General features: G+C 44.4%; 3 protein-coding genes across 13 annotated transcripts in view; 1 reads left to right on the top strand and 2 right to left on the bottom strand.

The window, feature by feature from the left end:
• DDHD2 (DDHD domain containing 2) overlaps positions 1-10473 on the top strand; it is a 19819-nt gene extending 9346 nt beyond the window's left edge. For 2 of the 3 annotated variants that reach the window (XM_036932188.2, XM_036932191.2), the window contains exons 10-17: positions 439-561; positions 1581-1676; positions 2720-2842; positions 2944-3099; positions 3354-3456; positions 3592-3762; positions 4434-4596; positions 8067-10473. In XM_036932188.2, coding sequence (XP_036788083.2) covers positions 439-561; positions 1581-1676; positions 2720-2842; positions 2944-3099; positions 3354-3456; positions 3592-3762; positions 4434-4596; positions 8067-8148 — 1017 coding nt within the window. In that variant the 3' untranslated portion in view covers positions 8149-10473. The remainder of the gene's footprint in view (positions 1-438; positions 562-1580; positions 1677-2719; positions 2843-2943; positions 3100-3353; positions 3457-3591; positions 3763-4433; positions 4597-8066) is intronic. The other variant, XM_036932189.2, reaches the window with a different exon arrangement.
• PLPP5 (phospholipid phosphatase 5) lies at positions 4547-15320 on the bottom strand. 6 transcript variants are annotated; one of them, XR_008998601.1, is made up of 7 exons: positions 14880-15320; positions 14687-14795; positions 14381-14471; positions 13367-13488; positions 12627-12797; positions 8572-11735; positions 4547-8158 (listed from the first exon to the last, which is right to left on the bottom strand). XR_008998601.1 is itself a non-coding variant. In XM_057504997.1 (7 exons), the coding sequence occupies exons 1-7, from the start codon at positions 15318-15320 to the stop codon at positions 10793-10795; spliced, it is 1080 nt and encodes a 359-aa protein (XP_057360980.1). In that variant the 3' UTR covers positions 4547-10792. The 6 variants fall into 6 exon arrangements, 5 of the variants coding, with proteins under 5 accessions (XP_057360980.1, XP_036788093.1, XP_036788091.1 ...); XM_057504997.1 differs by having other exon boundaries at positions 4547-10800; positions 11598-11735; XM_036932198.2 differs by adding an exon at positions 13960-14023 and having other exon boundaries at positions 4547-11735; positions 14880-15035.
• Positions 15292-21070, bottom strand: part of NSD3 (nuclear receptor binding SET domain protein 3) — a 92624-nt gene continuing 86845 nt past the window's right edge. For all 4 annotated transcript variants that reach the window (XM_036932183.2, XM_036932182.2, XM_036932185.2 and 1 more), the window contains one exon: positions 15292-21070. In XM_036932183.2, the coding sequence (XP_036788078.2) occupies positions 20829-21070 (242 nt within the window). In that variant the 3' untranslated portion in view covers positions 15292-20828.

The following is a 21070-nucleotide window of genomic DNA, read 5'->3' as shown; positions in this document are numbered from 1 at the left end:
TGATGTTTATCTTCTAATTGAAGTCCTGTGAACACTTACGTACAGTGCTCAATAGGACTTAGCATATATGATCTTGTATTTTTTCTTCTTTTTAAGAAAGTGTTCTGTTTCTACTGTTGGACCTTGAGTTCTCCCAGGGGCTTTTGTCTTAGATTGTTTTGTGCCTCACAAGAGCTCAGTAAGTGCTTTGTTAATGATGATGAAGAGTACTTTGATAATCATTCAACCACTCATTCATTTAAAAACATTAAGTTTCAGCTGAAGTTGCCGAGGCTTAGAGATCAATCACCTCTTAAATTATATCTTAAATAGATTACAATTTATTTTTACATCTCTATGAGGAAATCTTATACAGTAGTTTCTTAACTGCAAAACCATTTTAATAAGGGAAAATTTAAATGAATTTAGAGAAAATGAGTTTCACAATTTAATTTTTAGGATTCACCAGATACTGTCATGGATCGAGGAGATACACTGACACTAGAGGAAGATTTGAAGAAACTTCAACTCTCTGAATTCTTTAATATCTTTGAGAAGGAGAAAGTAGATAAGGAATCGCTGGTAAAGACACTCTTAAAACTTCATGCTGTGCCATTGTCAGTATATTTATTGCTTCTTCAGACTGCTTACTAAGCCTGCCCTTTAGATGCACGTTAGTTGTAAATGCCCTGTGATCATTAATAATGTTCCTTAGCATTAGGTGTGTGTTTTTTCTTATCACATAACGTGGTCTTTGCTTTGTGGAAGTTCAAAGTTCAGAGGAGCCTTATTGATGGACGTATAGCAATAGAGCAAAGACTAAACACAGCCCAGCCTGGAAGACATGGGCGGCAGAAGAAATGCCCACTAACTCCTCCAAGTCTTACTTTCCGTTACCCTCTCACAGGCTCTCCCGTGGGTACTTGTTTTTATTTGGTGCCACTTTTGTTGTGCTTTTTTTTGGGTTTGCAAGGCCTTTGTTCATTTAAAGGCATTCAGCAAATGCTGGCTCTGTCCGGGCATTCTCTACTCATGCAAAGACAGGGTCCCTAACCTTGCGGCATTTGTGGTTTGGTGGAAAAGACATTAGATAATCAAGCACATAATTACAGTCATGATAAGTTGTGACGAGGAAGAGTACCTGGTGGCTTAAGAATGTGTAATAAATAGGCTGATCCACGCTGGTCTGGGGGGCGAAGGAAGATACTTCCCCAAGCAGATGAGTGGCTTTTAGGCTGAGGCCTTGATTGTTGGCGTCTTCACACTCCTCACTGCATTCTCACTGCTTGGGTCCACGAGTAGGGACAGATTCTTGGGATGTGACATCTCAGCATGGAAATCAAGGAGGGTTTTTCTGTCATGAGGTTAGTATCCACCTCCGTAGGTGTTATCAGTGTTACTGTAGCATTGATACCGTAGTATTGATACTTTAAATTCTTCATACCATTTTATGAATAAAGTGTCCTTCTTAAAGTTCTAATGATGGCTTACCACAGGGAGCCCTAGTGACAGAAAGCAAAGGTCTTACTCCTCAGAGAACAGGACGTTTAATTGACTATTTTGCCTAGAAATAAGAAAGATATTTTATTTCCTATGCATAGGCTTTATGTACAGACAAAGATCTTCAGGAAATGGGAATTCCCTTAGGACCAAGAAAGAAGATACTAAACTACTGGAGGACCCGAGAAAATTCAATGGTAGGTGCTTAATGTAGCATGTAGGATTGAACGGTCTTTTACATCCCTGTATTGTGCTTTTTAAGGTGGTTAGGAGCCAAGCAGTTTTGTTACCTAATCTTTGGCACTCTTTACAAATTAAACATGTTCTCTGTTTTGAGCTCCTTAATACATTGTGAGCTCCAGAAGTCTTCTGAACCTCTGAGTCTCCTTTGGGTTCCTCCTGCTGTTCCTTTTTCATTTTTTCCCCTTAATAACTGCTGTATTGAAATATGATTTACATCGCATATCCTAAAATTCATCTTTTTAAAGCTTATAGTCCAGTGGTTTTTAGTACATTTACCGAGGTGTGTAGCCATCACCATTATCTAGTTCCAGAGCATTTCCCCCCCCTCAAACAACCCCAGTACCCATTAGTGGACACTCCATTCTTCTGTTCCGTGACCCAGGGATCTGTTTTTGGTCTTTCTGCAGTTTTCTTATCCTGGACATTCCATATAAACAGAATCATACGGTATGTGGCCTTCTGTGACTGGCTTCTTTTACTTAGGCCTATCTGCGTGGTAGACAGTAGATTCTATGCTCAGTTCTTTTGGCCACTGAATTCCTTTCCAAATCTTAGTCAGTTCTTTTTCAGCTTCTTAGCAGGTTGCTCAGTTCTTACTTAAGGCCCAGTGTTCGCATCATTTTCTGTACCCACAGAGACACTCTGCCTGCTGTGACTAGGAGGGCACAGTGCTCCTGCGAGCCACCTGAGCCGTCCTCAGCACTGGCGTCCAGTGATCTGCTGTGTTTTCTCACGACAGCCGCCCAGAGTTTGAACTGCTGCCCAGATGGCTGTGCACAGCTCTCTTGTTTTAGAGCGTGTGGGGACGTCAATTCATAATTTAAGGCAGCTTTTGTTTTCACCAGTTTTATCTTGTTTTCTGAGAGACTCTTTCTAGACCTACTGGCTGTCATTTCAAAACTTTCCCAAGCATCCTTTCACATCAATAGAAAATTGTATAATCCTTTGGATATTCTTATTACACAGCAACTCCACAGAACTATATTTTATTCTTTAGGGTATTCGTAGACCAACCCCACTGTCAGCCTCAGGGGCAAATACATCCAACATCTCCAAAGAATCGGGGTTCTGCAGTATGGAAACTGGACGTGCTGATGGCCTGGATGTCGGTATTGGGCAGGTAACTGTCCTGTTCTCTTGGGTCATTTGATCGCCTGCCATTCGTGCAGTGGGAACAGGTGTACCTTCTGTTATTAATGAGAGATGCTTTCCTCCTTCCAGGTGTCTGTAAAGTATCCCCGGCTCATCTATAAACCAGAAATATTCTTTGCCTTTGGATCGCCCATTGGGATGTTCCTCACGGTCCGAGGACTGAAAAGAATTGACCCAAACTACAAATTTCCAACATGCAAAGGTTTCTTCAATATTTATCACCCTGTAAGCACTGGACAGCCCCTGTAGCTTTACCTTTAGGGCTTACTGGTAAAGAGCACGTGATTTTCTGTAGTGGTGACTTGCTTTTCTGTGCTATTCTGTAGCAGTGAGACAACTCACAATAGTGTGAATCTGGATGTGATGGGGAAGGACTGCATGTCTTTAAATGAGCTTGTAATTCTTGCCTGATGCACAGTTCCTCAGGCTGTCCATTCTCTGCAGCAGAGGCACACGCAGCTATTGTTTTCCCTGTGTAGTTTGACCCTGTGGCCTATAGGATTGAACCAATGGTGGTCCCAGGAGTGGAATTTGAGCCAATGCTGATCCCGCATCATAAGGGCAGGAAGCGGATGCACTTAGGTAAGTGCAAGTGCAGAACTGAGTAATTCTAGACCTTCTGGTCAGGATGACTGAGTGGACCTCATTAACTTTGTTTAGCTGTGTTTGTAAACTCTTTGTAAACCATGTAACATTCCTTACTCGTATGTATTTCAGAGCTGAGAGAGGGTTTGACCAGGATGAGTATGGACCTCAAGAACAACTTGCTAGGTTCACTGCGGATGGCCTGGAAGTCTTTCACCAGAGCTCCTTACCCTGCCTTACAAGCTTCAGAGCCTGCAGAGGAAACTGAAGCAGACCCTGAATCGAGTTCAGAGAAGCCCAGTGGTGAGTGACACTGTTCACACCAATTCTGACTTCAAGCCAGACAAGAGGAGCTCATGCGTGTAGTTCTTACTCTGCCAGGGACTTCTTTTCCCTCTTTATTGTACAGGACCAGTACTGAGTCCTAATGGGTTTTCAGCTCTGCTGGCCTTTTTTATCATCTAATAGCCACAGATGATGAGAAAATATTATTTGTGAGGAAAAATGTCAGGAGAAGCTGAGCATCTGGCGGTGAGGCTCTGTTACACCCCCAACGTGAGAACTCGGGGCTGCTGTTAAAAGCCCACTCTGTGAAGCCTCGCTTGTACAGGGCAGTGTCTGTCCACGGGCCCATTTTACTTTCCCATCTGGGGATGTACTAGGGGGCGCTCCTCTTCACAGTTAACGCTGCACACCTCTGCTTTAGTTTTCAGCTGCCTGAAGAGCTCTGCCCTTGCTTAGATTTTGTTTGTAAACCACAGGCAAAAGAATTAGCTGTCAGAGGTAGAGGAAAGGCAAAAAAGGGGATTGGATAGAACCAATGTGACTTGAGAAGCTTTAAGGCAGGCAGGAAGGAGAGGGCTTTCTTCACGGCAGTTCATCCCATGGTCCTGTGGTCAGTCTGGAGTCTGAGGGGAAGTGAAGAACCTCAGAGGACTGGAGTCTTTGATTCTTACAGTTCCTCCCATATCCAGATGCGAACACAGAAGAGGCCTCTGGGGGAGTTAACGAAGAAGTCCCACCCATCAGCGTGGGAATGCTGAATGGGGGCCAACGCATAGACTATGTGCTACAGGAGAAGCCCATCGAAAGTTTTAATGAGTATTTATTTGCTTTACAAAGCCATCTCTGCTACTGGTAAGTGTTTCCTTTTGTTTCTAGGTTGTTTTTTTTGGTCTAATAGTTTGACATATATTTGATAGGTACAAAAGGATAGGCTGGTATACATTTGGAATTAGAATGAATTTCTCATTTAGACAGTTACAAAATAGCACAATAATTTTCCAAATAAATCTGGTTTCAACACATTGTTTTATTTTGCAGTTGTGCAGAGCATAGGGCTAATGACGCCAGCAACCATGAGTTCAGGTGGCTTAGTGTTCAAAGTGTGTCCTTCTGCCATCAGTGGGACAGGGCAGGTGTATGAGTGACCCAGACAAATAGGTTACTATTGCTTAGTGTTTTGAGAAAGTATATAGTAGCTAAGCTAGATCTGAATTTATTATCATTTTTGTTTTAATGTTTGAATTTTTCATGTTTAAGTATTTTTTCCACATGTATTGAGGTATAATTGACATGTAACTGTAAATTTAAGGTGTGCAATGAGATTGATATGTATGTATACTGTGGAATGGTCACTGCAGTAGGGTTCAGTCCGCACCCCCACCACTTCACGTGATTCCCTTTGTGTCTGTATGTGTGGCAGGAACATGGGAGGAGCTGCTCTCTCAGCATCTTTTAAGTGCATAATACAGGATTGTTAACTAGAGTCACCGTGCTCTACGTTAATCCCCAGAATTTATTAGTTACTATTAAATATACTTTATCTGATGGTTTATAGGATATGTTAAAGGTGCTTATTGATGTTTATTATAATGGAATAGGACTTACTGAAGAAATTAAACTAAAGGAAAATAAGATGGGTCAGGGATAAGTGTTCTAAAAATAAATGCTTTGAATTCCTGAGGAATTTTTGATAAAGGCATTATTATCTGATGTAATCATCATCATGTCTATATAGTACATACAACAGAGAGACCATGACAAAATCAAAGTGCAGAAAGCAGCGCTGCCTGAGAATGGTCTAGCCAACGCGGCCTGATAGAAACCTAAGAAAGGGGTGTTTAAAATTTTGAGCGGCCGATGCGTTCATATGGTTCGAAGGCCAGTGATGAAAAGCGTCTCTTACATTTCGTTCCCAGCTAACAAATTCTCTCTCCATATGCAATTAACATGCATTTCTTAAAATTTCTTCCAGAGGTCTATTTTACGCAGACAATTCAGGTATGAATGTGTGGGAACATATTTCTCTTCTTTCACAAATACAGAGCGAGTCTATAGGCAGTGTTCTGTGCCTTGCTTTTCCTGCTGGCCTGTCTACACTGTTACTGTGCCTTAGAGTTCTTGCCGATCATACAGAGTTTCCACGTTCGTTTTCAGCTGTGCGGATATTCACTTGAATGAATGCACTGTGACTTAACTTGCCCTCTTGCTCCTGACACACCTTGTTTGTTGTTTTATCTGTTCATAAGTTTATTATACATACTTAGAATTAGAATTGCTGGCATAAACGGTATATGCAGTTGTAGTATTTGGTAATTATTGCCAAATAGAGGTTATTCTTTTTTGTGCTCACCAGGGATGTCTATCTCTCTACAGCTTTTCCAGCAGTTTTATCAACTCTTCAGATCTCTGCCAATTAGTTGGGTGAAAAATGGTCCCTCACTGAAATAATTGAATTTATTTACACACATGTAAAGTATGTGTGTGTAATACACATATTACAATATATGTATTTTACATTACACACATACACACATATATGTGCACTTTGAGGCATAATGGATGTACAGTAAGCTATAAAGTGTCCAAATATGAGGAGTTTTGATATGGAAACATCTGAAACCATCACCACAATCAAATTAGTGGACACATTCCCCACCGCCAGGTGCCCACGCCCTGGGAACCCCTCCGTCCTCTCCTGCCAGTCAGTCTCCAGGGAAGCGCTGATCTGCTTCTGTCTCTGGAGATGAGTTTGCTTCTGACTTCACACACTTTTCTGTATGGATTTGTTCTTCCACATTGTGTGTATGCTCCCCTTTTTATTGCTGAGTGTGTACTTCTGGACGAGTGTACCACAGCTTGTTTATCCACTCACCTGTTCACAGACACGTGGGTTTTTTTCCGGTTTTTGGCTGTTGCGAAGACTGCTATGAACATTCATGTGGAAGACATTATTTCTCATGGGTAAATACCTAGCAGTAGATTGGCTGGGTGTCATATGGTAAGAATAAGAGCATCTTAACATATGAGCATGTGATATGAGCATTTTAACATGTATTTAAGAACCATTTTTATTTCCTTTTCTTGGTGTCATCCATGCTGTTAATTCTCTTTTATATTGAAATGCTCATCGGTTGTAGTACTTATTGCAAATAACTTTCCCCCAGTTTGTCTTTGACCTTGTATACACTGGTTTTTTGCTAAGTAGAACATTTTATAGTCAGATTTGTTGATTTTTTCTATTAGGCTTCTGGGACTTGTGGCATACTTAAATCTTCTCTACTCTCCCAAGAATTTTACCATATTGTATTCTCATCTTTCATGGTTTCATTTTGACATCTTTGATTCACTTCAAATTTATCTTCATAATAGCCGGACTGATCCGAGTCCTTTTTCAGATGGCCATCCAGTTGTTATAACTCTGTTACTAGATTTAAGATTATTGAATTCCTATGTGTATTTAAATAGGACTATTTCTGAACTTCCTGTTCTGTCAGTCCATTTACCTATAAGCCAGGATTACAGAACTTTAATAGCTGGTTTAGCTAATCCCCCTTTGCTGGCATAGGAAGAGTTTGTTGACCTGAGATCTGTGCAACCTACAGTTTGTGGGGGATAGAAAAAGTCAATGAATCCAGAGAAACCCTATATATAACTTTGGCACATACATATATATATATATGCATGTGTATGATCTCCTCTGGGGAAAAATCCATAGGTTTCTTTAGAGTCTCAAAGAGATCCATGACTCAAAAAATGAACTGCAGTCTACAGCAATGTTTGCTTCATACATCTTTAAGACAGTCCTTCAGCAATGGTATTTTTTAATAACATTTCTTTATGAACTGGATATAAGTAATTGCTTGGACACACAGTATCTGGAAGATATATGAGAAAGTGGTAACACTGGTTCTCAGAAGATGAGAACTAGAAACAGAAGTGAGGGAGACTTCATTATTGTTCCCTTTTGTATCTTGACTTTTGAACCAATATGGTTGTTATCTTTTTAAAAAAGTAACACCTTAGAAATTAAGGTGATCGACTGGATGGCTCTTCCATATTGTCTGAGTAATGAGCTCTTGCGAAAGGGAACAGTTTAGTCATTTACTATTAGGTTATTTTTTTTTATCACCAGACATAATGCTAGACTTTTGTTAGGTTACCTTCCAAACCACTTCCGGTTACATTACCTCTGTGTCTGATCTTTTTTGCAACAAAAATGAACTTGCAAGGTGGTTGCATAGATTGAATGAGAAACTGTAGACAAAGCATCTAGTACAAAGGTTAGTCACTTCTTTTCAGAATATAATTGATTCTCTTCACAGGGAGTCTGAAGATACAGTATTGCTGGTCCTCAAAGAAATCTACCAAACCCAGGGTATCTTCCTTGATCAGCCTTTACAGTAAAAATGACCATCTGGCTGCTGAGTGTAAGTCTTTAAATGTAAAAGAATGCAGTATTCTTCCTACATACTAACCTGTTATAAGGAACAGTGGAGCCTCATGCTCTTTATAAATGTACTTTTCTGTTGCCTGTCACCAAGATTTAGATTGTTACTCAGTTTTACCCAGAGGAGGGTTAGTGTGTGGGTTTTGCTGATGATCAGGTCCAGTAACACTTGTCAGCAGTTAGCATTTTAATTACAAAGAACCCAGTTTGAGATTTAAGTTTGTGAGTCTCCCAGCTTTGTGTATCTGGCATCTGTGTCACACTGCGGCCTTCTCCCCGTCGCCTCCCAGTTTGTGCGGCCTGATGATGTCTTTTCCACTCTGCCCCCCAGATGGACGGTGAAGGTCCCTCCCCAGGAAATCCACCCATTTGTGCTGCACTTTTCCTGTCCTCAGCTGCATCATTTCCTGCATGTTGCCTGCACTTACTCACCACTGGGGTCTTTGGAAGTGAGCGGAAAACCAAAGGGAAGAGCCCACAACACCTACCGCTGGCTTCATGGGGACGCTTGCCAGGCTGCTTCATAGCTGGATGTGGTTTGCATTTTTAATTCCTCAAAGATAGTGTGTCGGTGCCACACTTCATTGCTTCCTACTTGAGGTGGTATAAAGTCTGCTTTGAGTTTGATTTGGGTCCGAGTTTTTCTAGGAAATGTTTTAGTTCAGAAGCAGCCTCCTGAGGTTCAGAAGGCAGTTGGGAGTACAGCAGGCTTAGCTCCTGGTGGTGGTGCCTGCATCTGAAGCCTAAGTGGATATGGAAGATCACTGGGTAGCCAGGTTGCTTTGAGTCAGCTTTTCTTTCCTGCCAGTACTGTGTGCAGACAGACTGAAATATAGCTTAAAGAGAATCTTGTTTTCTCTTTACAGCTGACAGATTCACTGCTTGGAATTACTGATGCTGTTGTTTTTACAGCTGTTTGAGCTGCTCAAAGAGTCTCAAGTAGGCAATCTAGTTCATATTAGGTGCCTCTTTATAAAGCAAAGGTGTAACATATCCTAGACCTGTCCTTTCATATCATACTTCAGCTCAGAGACTTTAGATGCAGGCTGATTTAAGTCACTTGAATAGCAGCTTCTGTTCTTAAGTTGAGAGTAGTTATAAAAGCTGACAGACCTTGACAGGCTGCTTCGGTTATAAATGATCTTTTAGTGGTACAATTAGAGAAGCTGTATAAGTCACTTGCCACATCTCCCAGGCGTGTTCTTGTTAGACGCAGTTTGTAAACATTGCTGCCTCCGCAGGTCCCGCATCCTGAGCGTTCAAGGCCCAGGCAGCGGGCTGGGGCGGGGGTAGCAGGTAGGTTGGCCGTGGGGGAAGTGCCTCTTATGCTGAAAGAAAAAGGGTGACCGTAGACTAGTTTTCTTTCAGGGCATCTGCTCAGCACCATGCTGTGCGTCTCCCCTGCTCACTGACAGCAGTGTCTCCACAGTTCCCGTGGGGTGGTCCTGGTGTCCCTCAGCCGGCTGCAGGCCTGTGTGTGCCAAGTGGCACGCACGGGCAAGCAAGCTGGTTTTTATAAATGATTTTTGTGAATGCATCATGGTGTCCAAGGCCGTGGCATTTAACATTCATTTAAGCCATCTCCTTGGCAGCTGTGGGCTTTTCCCTTGAGCCTGGCCTTTCCTTGTCTATCTGCTGACGCAGCCAGTAGGCTTCAGACAGATGGGACAGTCCACATACGCTCATGTTAATGTGAGTGTCCTGAGGATCAGCATTCGGTGCGTCTTAAAGGGGAGCTTTTGTCAGGCTGCTGTCTTCAAATTTAAATGTGCTCCTCACGAGCAGGGTAGGTGCTCCGTCAGGGGAAACCAAAGGACGAGCAGGAGTGGGTCCTGTTGATCAAAGACGGGCAGCGCCAGCCCGGACCGCCAGAGGAGCCACTGTATGTGCAGAGAAATGTTTCTTTCCTGGTGGGGAGGGGCAGGCAACTAAGAGAGCCGAGCTGCTTGTGTCCCGCCTGTGGTGGTGTCATGGCTGGACATTGCCCAGGTGACAGGCCTGACTGAAAACCTTCCCTCAGTTGTGTGTCACTTGCACTACTTCCATTGTGTACTGTGTATGATCTCCTGACCAAGCCCATTTTTAAACTCTGGTAGATATAATTTTATACGTGTTCCCAGCTACAGAATTGGTAATGCTTATCTCAGCAAGAGAGACTGCATGGAAAGATTAATAGCATTGATTAGCCTTCTAATATTTTGCACTTTTTGAAATGTTTGTTTTTTTATGTGAGTATATTTAAAACTTTAGTAAATACTGAAATAAAACCATATTGACCAGTTGCTTACTTTTACCTGATTCATCCATCATAAAACCTCTACAGTAACCATGTTCTCATCTCCTATGCATTAAAACAAGTTTGAAAATGTTTGGGGCAAAGAATTAATACCTAAGTTCCTTTCACTCGTCTTAGGCAAATGTACCACAGTCATTGTAAGGTAAATACTGAGACTGTCCTTCTGTATTGAATGCCAGCCACTACTGCAGCTGGACTGGGGAATCCAGTGTTTGATCACATTTACTGGGAGAAATACATAATCAATAAAGAGAAAGGTACCTACAGGCCCGACAGCATCACTTCTAATCTCTGGTTTGTTCCTTCTATCCCACTGTAAAGAAGGAAAGAAAAATTATCTTTCTGTCCCACCGTAGTTGACAGAGTTGATGCATTTGGGCAGATCTTCAATCAAGTGGAAAGAAGCTTGAGAGCCTAGTAAAGGACAATTGAGGTGTAAACCAGTACCAGTGTGTATTCCTGGGAAAGCTCCGGGCCACTGTGTGTTTACTGATAATTCAGTAAACCTTTATGCCCACAGTATTCAAAGTGGTCGGCAGTATCCGGCTGGACTCAGAGAAGATATGTATAATGGTGGTATATTAGCCAGAATTGGACATCTTTGTACTTACGGCTTGATTGAATTGCCACCAGAGAAAGTAAATAGAACCAAAAAAAATGCCCTAGATCTTAAGACTTTGAGCATACGCAATGGAAATTAAGTTTTGATGATTAATGCTAATGTCCAGGATAAGGTGGCTACAGAAGGGCTTTTCTTTATGGATGCTTCCACAGATCCTTCCGAGAAGGGCATTTAGAGTAAGTGTAAAACACTAGATCCTGGGATACCAGTCTGATGGACCAGACTGGTGACCACTGAAAGATCTCCAGAATGTGTAGCAAACAGCAGTGAAAAAGCATCTGACTCCTGGTGATAAATCCACGTGAGCAGGGACGAATCCACATGACCCTAAGGAGGTGGAACAAGTGCTGTATGTCCTCGCTCGTGTCTGGCAGAGGTTCAAAGGACAGAAGTTCTTATCTTGGGCATGGTCCAGTTAGGAGGGGCTGATTCAGCTATTCTCCACTGCAGTACCGCCTGTTTCTAAATATCAAAGTGATAAGGATTACCAGGCTGCCTTGGTGCGGAGGGAAGTGCAAGTCTGTCCTGGAATGGTCTGTGGCACTCGGCATCCGTCAGCGGAGGGTAATACTGCCTATAGCAGACATAGGCAAACGTCAGGCCGATCATGGATCCAACTAGTACATCTGAAGAGAGAGAAGATAAGGTCTCATCTTAGTCACGGTAGACTCTGAAATCAGGTTAGACACCACCAGAAGGCCCTTCTGGGTCACTCTACTCAGTGGGGCTGCAAAAACGTCAGTTCCAAGTTTATGACTGCTTAACGCTTTTTCAGGTTCGTCATATAATTATGGGATTATCATCAGGTTCTCTGAACCCCAAATCAAAACCCATCTTTAAGAATAGTAAGCCTTTTGCTGAGTACAGGAGGTTGAATTTTTTAATTCAGAAGAACACAGAGGTTTGCATAAATGCTATTAGCAGCCCCTGGTCACCATTTGGAGTGCTAGAGGACGGAATGAACTCTGCAGGGAAGTTGCCTATTCCAAACATTCGTTTATTCTTTCAAGCAGAGCTCCTGAGGACTTCTGGGCAGTATTATCTTCTTTCTGAATTGTGGGTTTTCTGTGTATCGATCCTGTAATTTGGATGTTGAACTCTTAACTGTTCAACTTAAACTGCTTTGGTCTAAACTGCAGTTTTTGGTTTTCTTGAATTTTACTTCCACATAAGTCTCATGACAATGAACTTGATTTTTAATCATTTTAAGACAAGCTGAGCTTTGAGGTTTGTTGTAAAAAACTGCTTTTACAGAGTTTATTCTGACCTTCCGATGCTTCAAAATAATTAGGATGCTCCTCCTTGGAAATCTCTTTAAAAGGTGGCTTGTGTGTGCTTTCTCATCCTGCACAGAGCTGTGAATGTGTCGTCTTAGTGCTGAACACAGACCATCCTATAAGCAAACACTCATTTGTTTACTCATTTGACAGATGCTTAGTGAGCGTCTCCTCTGTGCCCCATGCTGAAGGTGAATGCCGGGAAGGTAGAAGCTTACAGGGCACAAACCCTCTGCTCACCTTGCCAGTGATGCTTGTAGTCACAGGTGCGGGACAGCGCGATCACAGCCGCAAAAAGCAGAGGTGACAGAAAGGCACAGAACCGCCAGGATCTCCCCCGGCCTTGGGGTGTGAAGCAGTGTAACTTCCCTGCCAGGTAGAAGGAAGCAAAGGCCAGCCCAGCAAAGGCAACTAGGAGAGAGAAAAACCACTAAGCAGATGTCTTTTAAAGGAAACAGCTTTGGGCAAGAACGCGTTTTATTCCCTTTCTGGATACTTTTGGTAGAGAGTGCTGATTTCAGGGGTGAGGGGAAACAAAGGGAAAAAACGGGACTTGGTTTTGTGTCCCCCGGTTAATAAATACCTGAGAGATTTTGGGACCACTAGCTATGTGACTGGGCAGGCTGCTGCTTGATGCTTTAGTTTCATGTATAAACCAGCCAGAAGTAACTATTATGGTACCAAAGGAGGTAAGAATCTAAAATGCTTCCAAAGTTCCTGACACACATTAACTTCAAAAAAGGTTAACATTTTTATGACTAGAACAAGATTGCAGTCAGTATCTAGGCAAATAATAATTATAAAATATTCCAATCTCACAAATCTCTGTCCTGGTATTATCTGTCCCAATACTCAAGGCTCAGGCTTCTGAAACCTCAGGGTTATTAAAGGAGGCTCTCCAGGTTCCAGGTACAGGAACAAAGGGAGTGAGGTGTCCCCATCCTCCCAAGACAAGTACGCCGCCCACACGGGGGTCGCACAGGAGGAATGTCCGCTTGGGAAGCTCTTCCGGCCCTCGTTCACTACATCCTCATCCCCCGTGCACGAGTCAGAATGGGCTTGGCCGTCGGGGAAGCAGCGGTAGAAGAAGTCGGGGCGTGGCCTGAAAGAAAATGCACATGCGTGTGTAAAACACATTCACAACTCCCGAAATTATTTCTTAGTTTCACCAGATATCAACGACCCTGTCATTCGCTGGTCAAAGAGTGCCCTAGGCAAAATAATGGCCCTGGGTCAGGGTAGTCACCAGTAAGAGAAAAGCCTTATTTCCTGGGTCAGCATTTAATGGGGAGAACAGACCCTCCAGCACATGATCACCTTTTACCCCAAAGCCCAAGTCTGCAGCCTCAGGAGGTGCGGTACAGTCACGGGCTCCGCCGTGCGGGCCAGTGGGAAATGGTGCTCAGGGCAGGAGAGAGCCAAGTGTTCCCCACAGGACGGAAGTATAGGAAGGGGGGGAAGTGTTAAGTGGGAAGATAAAAGTTAGCCAGAATAAAGCAGAAGAGGAGAACGCCATGAGATAGACTGCCACGGCCGTCTGCCCGGCTGAGGTGGAGGCCGGCTGGTAACTTACCTCCCCACGATCAGTTTTATTGTGTTGGTAAAGACGCCGTTCAGAGCCAGGGCAAGGCTGGCAGCTGGAAAGTAGAGACACTGTTAGTGGTGTCTGCCTAAGAGGCACTGCACGGTCATTGTCATTAAGAGGGCAGCTGTGGCCTTCCCGGGAGCTAGGGATGTCTGTGTGCTCCGCGCGCTGTGCACCCAGCCCCCCGGCAGCCACTCTGCTGCAGGTCGGGGCGGCTGCGCCACCAGGCCGTCCAGTGCTGTGGCTCTGCCTTGCAGGGTAGCACGGGGAGTGCAGGAGAGAAGCAGTTACTTTAGGGCCACAGAATTCCGTGGCCTCCATACCCAGGCCATGACTCCAGGCGCTGGGCGCCCTCCTGCCTTCTTCCAGCACTAAGACAAGACAGCCTGCGGGCTGGGTCGGATCTTACCCAGGCAGGCTTGTTTGCTGTCCCTCGTGTCTGTCTTCTTGAGGTATTTGGCCAGGAGGATCAGGGACAGCGGGGAGAGAAATGCAATGACCTGGACCGGAACATGTCAAAGGTTAACACAACCGAAGCACGAGTACAGCACTCAACACTCAGCTAGTGGTTAAAGCAGCTCCTGCAGGGAGGCGGGACGCTGGCGGCAGGCACCCCCACCCCGGCCCCAGACAGCACCCCGGTCCCACGTGGCCCCCCAGCACCGATGCCAGGGAGAGAAGGCGAGGCTAAGGGCGGCCGGGGCCCAACACGCACAAACATGGGCTTGGTGGGGAAATACTCGGCTTCCATATATGGATTCCGGTAAAGCCACATTTCCTCCGGCTGGATTCGCCTCTGGAAGGGCGGAAGCAGCTCTGTTACTCTAAAGAGGAGACAAGAAAGCGCAGAGCTGGCTTCCGGCTCCAGCAGACCGTCCCCACCCCCGCCGTCCCCACCGCTCACTCACAGGAAGGCCACCAGCAGCGCGACCCGCACGCCAAGCTCGGCCCCCAAGGCCGCTGCCGTCCCCATGGGGCAGCGCCGCGCCAGCACCTGGCAAGCGCGCGCGCGCTGATGCGGCCGGAATGCGCAGCCCCGCCCCGCGCCGGAGACCGCAGGCGGCCGTGGCGCCCCCTGGCGGGTGGGGGGGGAGGGCGGACCTACCCAGGAGGCAGGGCGTGCCCCTCCCCTTGGCTGGTTGGCGAACCACTTCGGGAGCGACATTCTCTAAGGATCCTTCCTCTACGAACAAAAACCGAAGCGGCGTTTGGAGCCCTGCTTCCCGCAGCGCACTAGCGCCGGAGGCGGACACGCTGCTCTCAGCTGGGCCCCTGCCAGCCTCCGGCCCAGCGACATGCAGCAAGAAATCACAGGCAATGAACAGGTCCACATATTTAATTTGGAACATACAGGGTAATTTATTGAAGTCAATCTCAAGCAAAATCTGAAATCAGTGGAATGTCATTAAGAACCTTTCCAAATTAATCCTCATGGGAGCAAAAACACGTTTGAATTCCAAAGTATTTGTAAAATTAAAAAAGGCAACATCTCAGTAGATATAATATACAAAAATTATATGTTCCTACCAGCACACACAGTGAGAAGCTTAAATATTACAGGCAATCCTAAATACACTATAACTAGTCAACAATAAGCTATCTATATACAGGTTAACCAAGCTTTACACATTTCACACTATGCAATAAAACATAGGCCAATCAACAAACCCCCAAAATACCATGTATCTTGAAGTCTATGTGGTAACATCAAGTTAATGCCCTAGTGGAACACTCCCAGGGAAAATTAACACTAATCCCTTAGTGTCAAGAGCTTCTAGTCAAGTCACAGAACTCAAAAGAGATTGACTTTAGTAAATATCGATGCTTTGTTATTAAAGACTCAAGTCTCAAGTGATTTAGGCAAAATAACATTTCACAGATCTACAAAGTTTATTACAGATAAAGTACAGAAATAACCAATCTACAAAGGTCATCATAAAGATCACAAGGAAATGAGAACATAATATATAGGTATCTGTTGTGCAATATCACAAGTGGATACAAATGAATTTCTCCTATCGATCCGTTATGCGCACACCCTTGAATATAAAAAGAATCTTATTAGCCAGTTGTAATCCTCATTCAGCATCTTGGTTACTGGTGGCAATATGATTTCTTTTTTAACAAAGGGTATGTGACAGCACAAACAAGATAAAGAGCAGTATTAGTGACAAGGTAAAAGTAAATTTTCTCCAGTCCACTTCTAAACTGACAAGAATCCCTTATAAACACCTTATCTGGGTGATAGAATGGAGATGGAGCGCCATTCACACTGTCAGACTATGGCAGGGAGGGAAGGGATATGGGATGTGAGGGGGCGTTATCACCAATTAGCAGCTGCAATAACATCACAGAAGGAAATTAAGGGCTGAATAAATGACTTTGGCAACTATTCATCTTGTCCTTTTCTCTTACATGGTAATGACTTTGAGAGGCTGTAAAAGGACAGGTGATACTCCTCCTCCTCCCCTTGGTACAGGTGTGCTACACACGCCTGAGCTTGTCACGTAGGCAATGGACTGACAGCAAAAGAACGGAAATGGTTTTTGTAACCACACACAGGTCACACCCAGCGTTGCAGGAGTGTAACGTCAGTGCAAATTGTTTTTTTCTCTACTAGGGCATGTATGTTGAAAGGAAGAAGTGCTCGGGGATAGGGTAGACAGAAAGACAAAATAAAGCACACACATGGGGAGTATTTGCAAAAGCGCTGCTGGTATTTCATGCAGGAGTCTCTTTCTCGAATGCATACGCTGCATCTGAAATACCTGCTGTGAATGGGCTCTCCTCTCCCATTTGCAGGACTTCGCCTTTAATCCAAGTTAAGGAGGATAAGAGACTTGGCTATTCATTTTCGAGACAGTATACAAAACAATGCTTCTACTTCATCAAGTTTAAAAATAACTGTAAAATGAGGAGAATCTGAAGAGTTTCAAGTACTTAAAAAACCTGAATTGAATGAGGCAGAGGTCTCAGTGTTAAAGTGACGACTTCGTACCTGGTAAACATTGCCATCCTCCCCACCGACCCTTACCCTATGGTCACCCCCTCGTCTCCCTGTACCCCAGCCCAGACAGAAGTTGATAATTTTAATATATACACATTTCCAACTTCCCAATATTTGCTAATGCATAGCAAAGCTGTCCAAGTTTATCTACCCCTTAGCCTATCTAAGAATGGAAGCATGTTCTACTTCTTGTTTACAAATAACTAGAGATAATTCCGGGTGGCCCTTGGCCAAAGGAGATTGTTCCAAGTGTCCACTTCACATCTGCAGCAACCTGAATGGCCGGCGCAGCTATATTCAGCAGCCTCACAAGAAGTAACTCAAGTCTACTTTGCACTGCCCAGCAATGAAGCAGCTTCCCGGTCATCGTACCTCATGTACAAGTACGTCAAAGGGCAGCTTCCCACGTGCTGAGGACTCACTCGTTTTCTGATCGCACGCGGCAGCATCTTGCCATCCGGTGAATGCCAAAGGAAGAGCTTTGTATTTAACAATGAAATGAGGGCAAGTGACAGACCCTGGGGGTGCAGAAATTATATTCCATGTAGCTGGCTTAGCAATCTGTTTCCAAACTGCAGATCCCCGGTCACATAGCATGTAACCGAACCAGGTTGTCAAACAGCCTGCCCTGCCTGAGAGCCCTTTCCATGATCATCTCAGAATTTCTCAAGGTCATTTACGGGCATTTCCAAACTTTAGGTGGAAATGGCTGACAGGAATCAGGTGCACTCTCCTCCCCACTCACTTTTTTTTTTTTTTTAGTTTTTAGGTATGTTTCTGACTTGAACACACAGAACTTTCCAAGTTTCAATGATTCCACAAGTCAGCCAAATCTATAGCATACAGCAGATAATTTTTGAGAATTGAAAGTGGAAACGTATTAGAAAAATGAAAAAAAATTAAAAAACCCACCAAAAAAACCCCCACCCCACCTCACTCCTAACTCAGGCCCTGATTAGATAGATGTTAACGAAGTGAATCACTTCCTCCAGCGGCTTCAGCCTTCCAGGAACGCAGGGCCACGCGCTACAGCCTCCCTGCTCCGCCCAGAGCCTGGACGGTTTCCCAGGGTTTCATCTGTAGTTGTTACCCGTCTGAACATCTTAGTTGTTTCTGAAGCTTTATGCTGATCATCAAAAATCTTACATTCACTTCTTCCTCCAGAGAACTAACATGATGATTTTTAAAAATGCCACCCTTTTTCCCTGCTGCTTTCACTTTTGGACAAGAATAAAAACCAACCACTTTATGCTTTGACCACACGTGGACTGAAAAGTTAACAAGACAACCTCAGTCCACACCACAGGCCAGCCTGGCCGGGCACGGACTGCGAGCCCGGGAAGCACTCCCGGCTTTCCGCTCCCACAACCGACGGCCGCAGAGCGCACGAGGAGGTTTGGCGGTGACCCTGGAGGTGTGCGCAGCCCCGGGCACTAGCATCACAACCACCACCTCTGAGGCCACTGAAGAACGGTCACAGACAAGACCCCGGGCTGTGCTTGGCTATTTTGTTTGCTACCCTGAATCCTGAAATGGCAGAACGGTCCTGTCAGTCACCCCACCCCCCAAAATAAAAAAGATTTAATCTGTTACAGAGATACAAACAAAACGTGACACGATGAAGCAGCTGCATAAAAACACTTAAACCTAAGGTATCTGCAGTATATAGGATAGACCCTGGCTTACCACAGAGAAGTCATCAGATAGTGAACAGCACTGAGTCCTCACAAAGCAACGAGGTGAGACTTCATGGTGGATACTGTTTCAGTAAGAGGTGCATTTCAAATATTAAAGGAAATTCTTCACGGTAGTAAGTTTAAAAAAGCAAACATTTATCATAAACATATATAAAATAAAGTTTCAGTATGATAAAACCTAGATTTTCTTAAATTATTTTTTAAAAGAACATCGAACTATATAATTGTTCAAGAGCAAAGTTTAGTGTTTGGCGAGCTGTAATTCATGTTACTTGTAGCAATTATGTTTGGTAACGTGTATAGTATTTCCCATTTTGCTCTTTGGGGATATCTAATCACCAGAATTACTGGAAGCCCAATGAGTTACCTCAGAATTAATGGCTGGAATCAGACAAATGGCAGTTTAGGAGCTTAAGAAAAGGAATTGTAGTGTTTTTGTTTTGTTTTGTTTTGTTTTTTTACAAGAGAAAATCCAGTATAATTGCACATTTACATACAAAAAAAAAAGAGGCACAAAACAGTTTTTTTCCTTCTTTTCTCAAGAGAAGAGCTCCAAATTGATAAGAAGGAACACTGTAACACAACTGAAGGAATGTGGTCGAGCATCTATCCTCCTACCTTCAAAAGGTTACTAGGCGCTTCTTGAAGGAAAATAAATGCTGCAGGTACCAGCAATTGTAAGCAGTCAGAATTCACAGAGAGAGTTCATGTTCATTCAAGCTAACCCTAGACTTCTACGTTAGGACAGTGTTACAACAACGTCTGACATTACTAATTATTTCATACAAGGAATACTGCAATATACATATTCCTAAGCATTAAAAGCAAGTGAGTTCTGTGGGCAGACATCTCGGTCCCCTGGCGTCTGTGAGGCCTGCGCACCCACGCTGACTGCTTCCGCTAACACTGCTTCCTCAGGAGCTGTCCCTAAGAGCTTCCTGCGATGACGTGTGTGTGGCCCTTATATACCCTGTATGTAAGTGCTTTTCCGTCTTCACTGGGGCAATTTTAAACACTGGATAATACTACATAGAAATTATTTACATATAATTTGGGGATGCTCCTGCCCCTTTCACCTCCAAATTAGGAACTAAACCAAAAAGATCTGTTCAAATACAACTCAAATTCCTTTGTGTGGTTTTCACCACGACACATGACTGAGTGGTCACATGACCAAAGGAAGCCGAGACAGAAAATAAAATGCCCATAAATCTTCCCAAATCAGACCAGAGTCTACATTAAATTGGACAGAAAATGGCGCTTTTCTGATCCAGCTTTTGGTTTGTGCCTTTCTTCTCCTGGAAGAAGAAAGCTGCCTGGATCTGTGCGTCAAGATAACAGGAATGGCCACTGTGCATTCACATCCACACACATACACGTTATCAAAGAAACCCTCTGGCAACGGAGAACAATTCAGACTCAATTCATCCACTTCTGTTTTTCCTCCAAAATGAAAAACCAAAACCACATTATACACCCTTCCAGGTAAAGCTGTCACAGCGTATAAAGCCCACAGTGTAAGACCGCAGAGGTGGCCTCCAGTGAGGCGTTCTCTTTACGGGGCGGGTTCAGCCCCCGGGGGGACAGCCCCGCAGAGAGCGGAGCAAGTGCTGCAGGCTGCTCAGCGCGGGAGCGCGTGAGGGTCACTGGACCCCCTGCCAGAGGCTGTGCTGTCCCCAGTTCCTAGTCAGGACACACGCACACTTATTAGACTGTCTGAACTACATTTCTCAAAATTCTAAAAAAGGAAAATAAATAAGGAAATGATGTTTACTTCTGCTTTTTACACCCAAGGAACACATCTTGGACTTAAATTCATTTCACTAACAAAATTTTTTCTTTCTTATGTTAAAAGTGAAGACATCTCTTTTTCCAGTTGCGAAGGCATTGAAGCACAATAAAAGGCAAGAGAAGACCGAGGGGATCGAGGCCCCACGAGAGAACCCCCAAACCAACAAAACAGCACAGGAAGACGGGACGCCTCGGAGCGTGTCCGCCTGCGCAGGGCTCCCGCCCGCCCCGCCCCAAGCCGGGGGCGCCGACGGGAGAGGCCGGGCGCCCTGCAGCGGGCTCCTCTTCCACCAGTGCGGCGGCTACTCACTCTTTTATTTTTTTCATTAAAAAAAGGGGTAAAAAAGAAAACCACCACCCATTTATTCTTTTGCTTCTTCTCCATGATCTTGCAATTCCAATTTACATTTGATCTTGCTCCAGTAATCTGACGACACCGGAGACACGGGGTCATGTTCGGAGCAGCAGAGACGACCTTCCAGGGCGGAGGGAGCCAGAGCCCCCTTTCCGTGATCCTTACAGAAGGAGTGCGGGCAGAACTCGCAGAAGGAGACGGCCGCACTGCCGCAGGCGCTGCACTGATGCCACGGGCATTCCCACCGTC

The sequence above is a fragment of the Manis pentadactyla genome, chromosome 7, assembly GCF_030020395.1.
Source record: "Manis pentadactyla isolate mManPen7 chromosome 7, mManPen7.hap1, whole genome shotgun sequence".
NCBI classification, from domain to species: Eukaryota; Metazoa; Chordata; class Mammalia; order Pholidota; family Manidae; genus Manis; species Manis pentadactyla.
This window is presented reverse-complemented; position numbering and strand designations above follow the sequence as displayed.